This window comes from Octopus bimaculoides, chromosome 28 (assembly GCF_001194135.2).
Source record: "Octopus bimaculoides isolate UCB-OBI-ISO-001 chromosome 28, ASM119413v2, whole genome shotgun sequence".
NCBI lineage: Eukaryota > Metazoa > Mollusca > Cephalopoda > Octopoda > Octopodidae > Octopus > Octopus bimaculoides.
In genome coordinates, this window is record NC_069008.1 from 317,080 (window position 1) to 317,858 (window position 779).

Sequence of the window (779 nt, forward strand, 5' to 3'; positions counted from 1 at the left end):
TATATATATACCTATCTATTTGTATATATATATACATATACATCCATGTATATATGTGTGTATGTCTCTGCTACATTCATAGAACATACATAGATTCATTCACAAACACACACACACACATATATGCATATGTATACATTCATGCGTAAGGGCGAACATTTAGTTGTACAGATGTATGTTATCTGCTTAATATCTATACACACATGCATAAACGCGTGCACAACATAATATAATTTTAATACATAAGAATGTCACATAGTACAATACAATAGATGCATGCTTGAGCGCATACATACATACATATAGACATATATACATCCGTATGATATGTATACGTATACATACAGATACACGCGCAAATATATACGTTTGTATATATATATGTATGTATAGTATATATATTGTATATACATGTATAGATAAAATGGTTGTGAAGTCGTATGTTGGTGTGTGAATAGGAGGTGCTTTTTTGGTGAGACACAAAATCCCGGGAACCATGAACAACCAACTTCTGTTGACCGTGCTGTCCTTCTCGACTGGGGCTGTGGCCCTGGTCACTCTGGCCCTTGCTGTGGCCACAGATTCCTGGCTTTACACAGAAGAGGCGATTGACTATGTGTTGGAAAATGTCACAATAGTATACGTGGTCAGAACACATTCTGGACTTTGGAGGGTTTGTACAATCAACGGTGAGTATAAAACTGACCGACACAGCTTCTATTATTTATTGTTGGTTGTTCTATGTTATTCTTTCACACCACATCTCATCCCCCCCCCCC

General features: G+C 36.7%; 1 protein-coding gene across 1 annotated transcript in view; it reads left to right on the top strand.

Moving 5' to 3' along the window:
- Positions 1 to 50: 50 nt before the first annotated feature.
- Positions 51 to 779, top strand: part of LOC106873334 (uncharacterized) — a 33,305-nt gene continuing 32,576 nt past the window's right edge. The window contains exon 1 of the mRNA XM_052977716.1: positions 51 to 689. Within this exon, the coding sequence (XP_052833676.1) occupies positions 497 to 689 (193 nt within the window). The 5' untranslated portion in view covers positions 51 to 496. The remainder of the gene's footprint in view (positions 690 to 779) is intronic.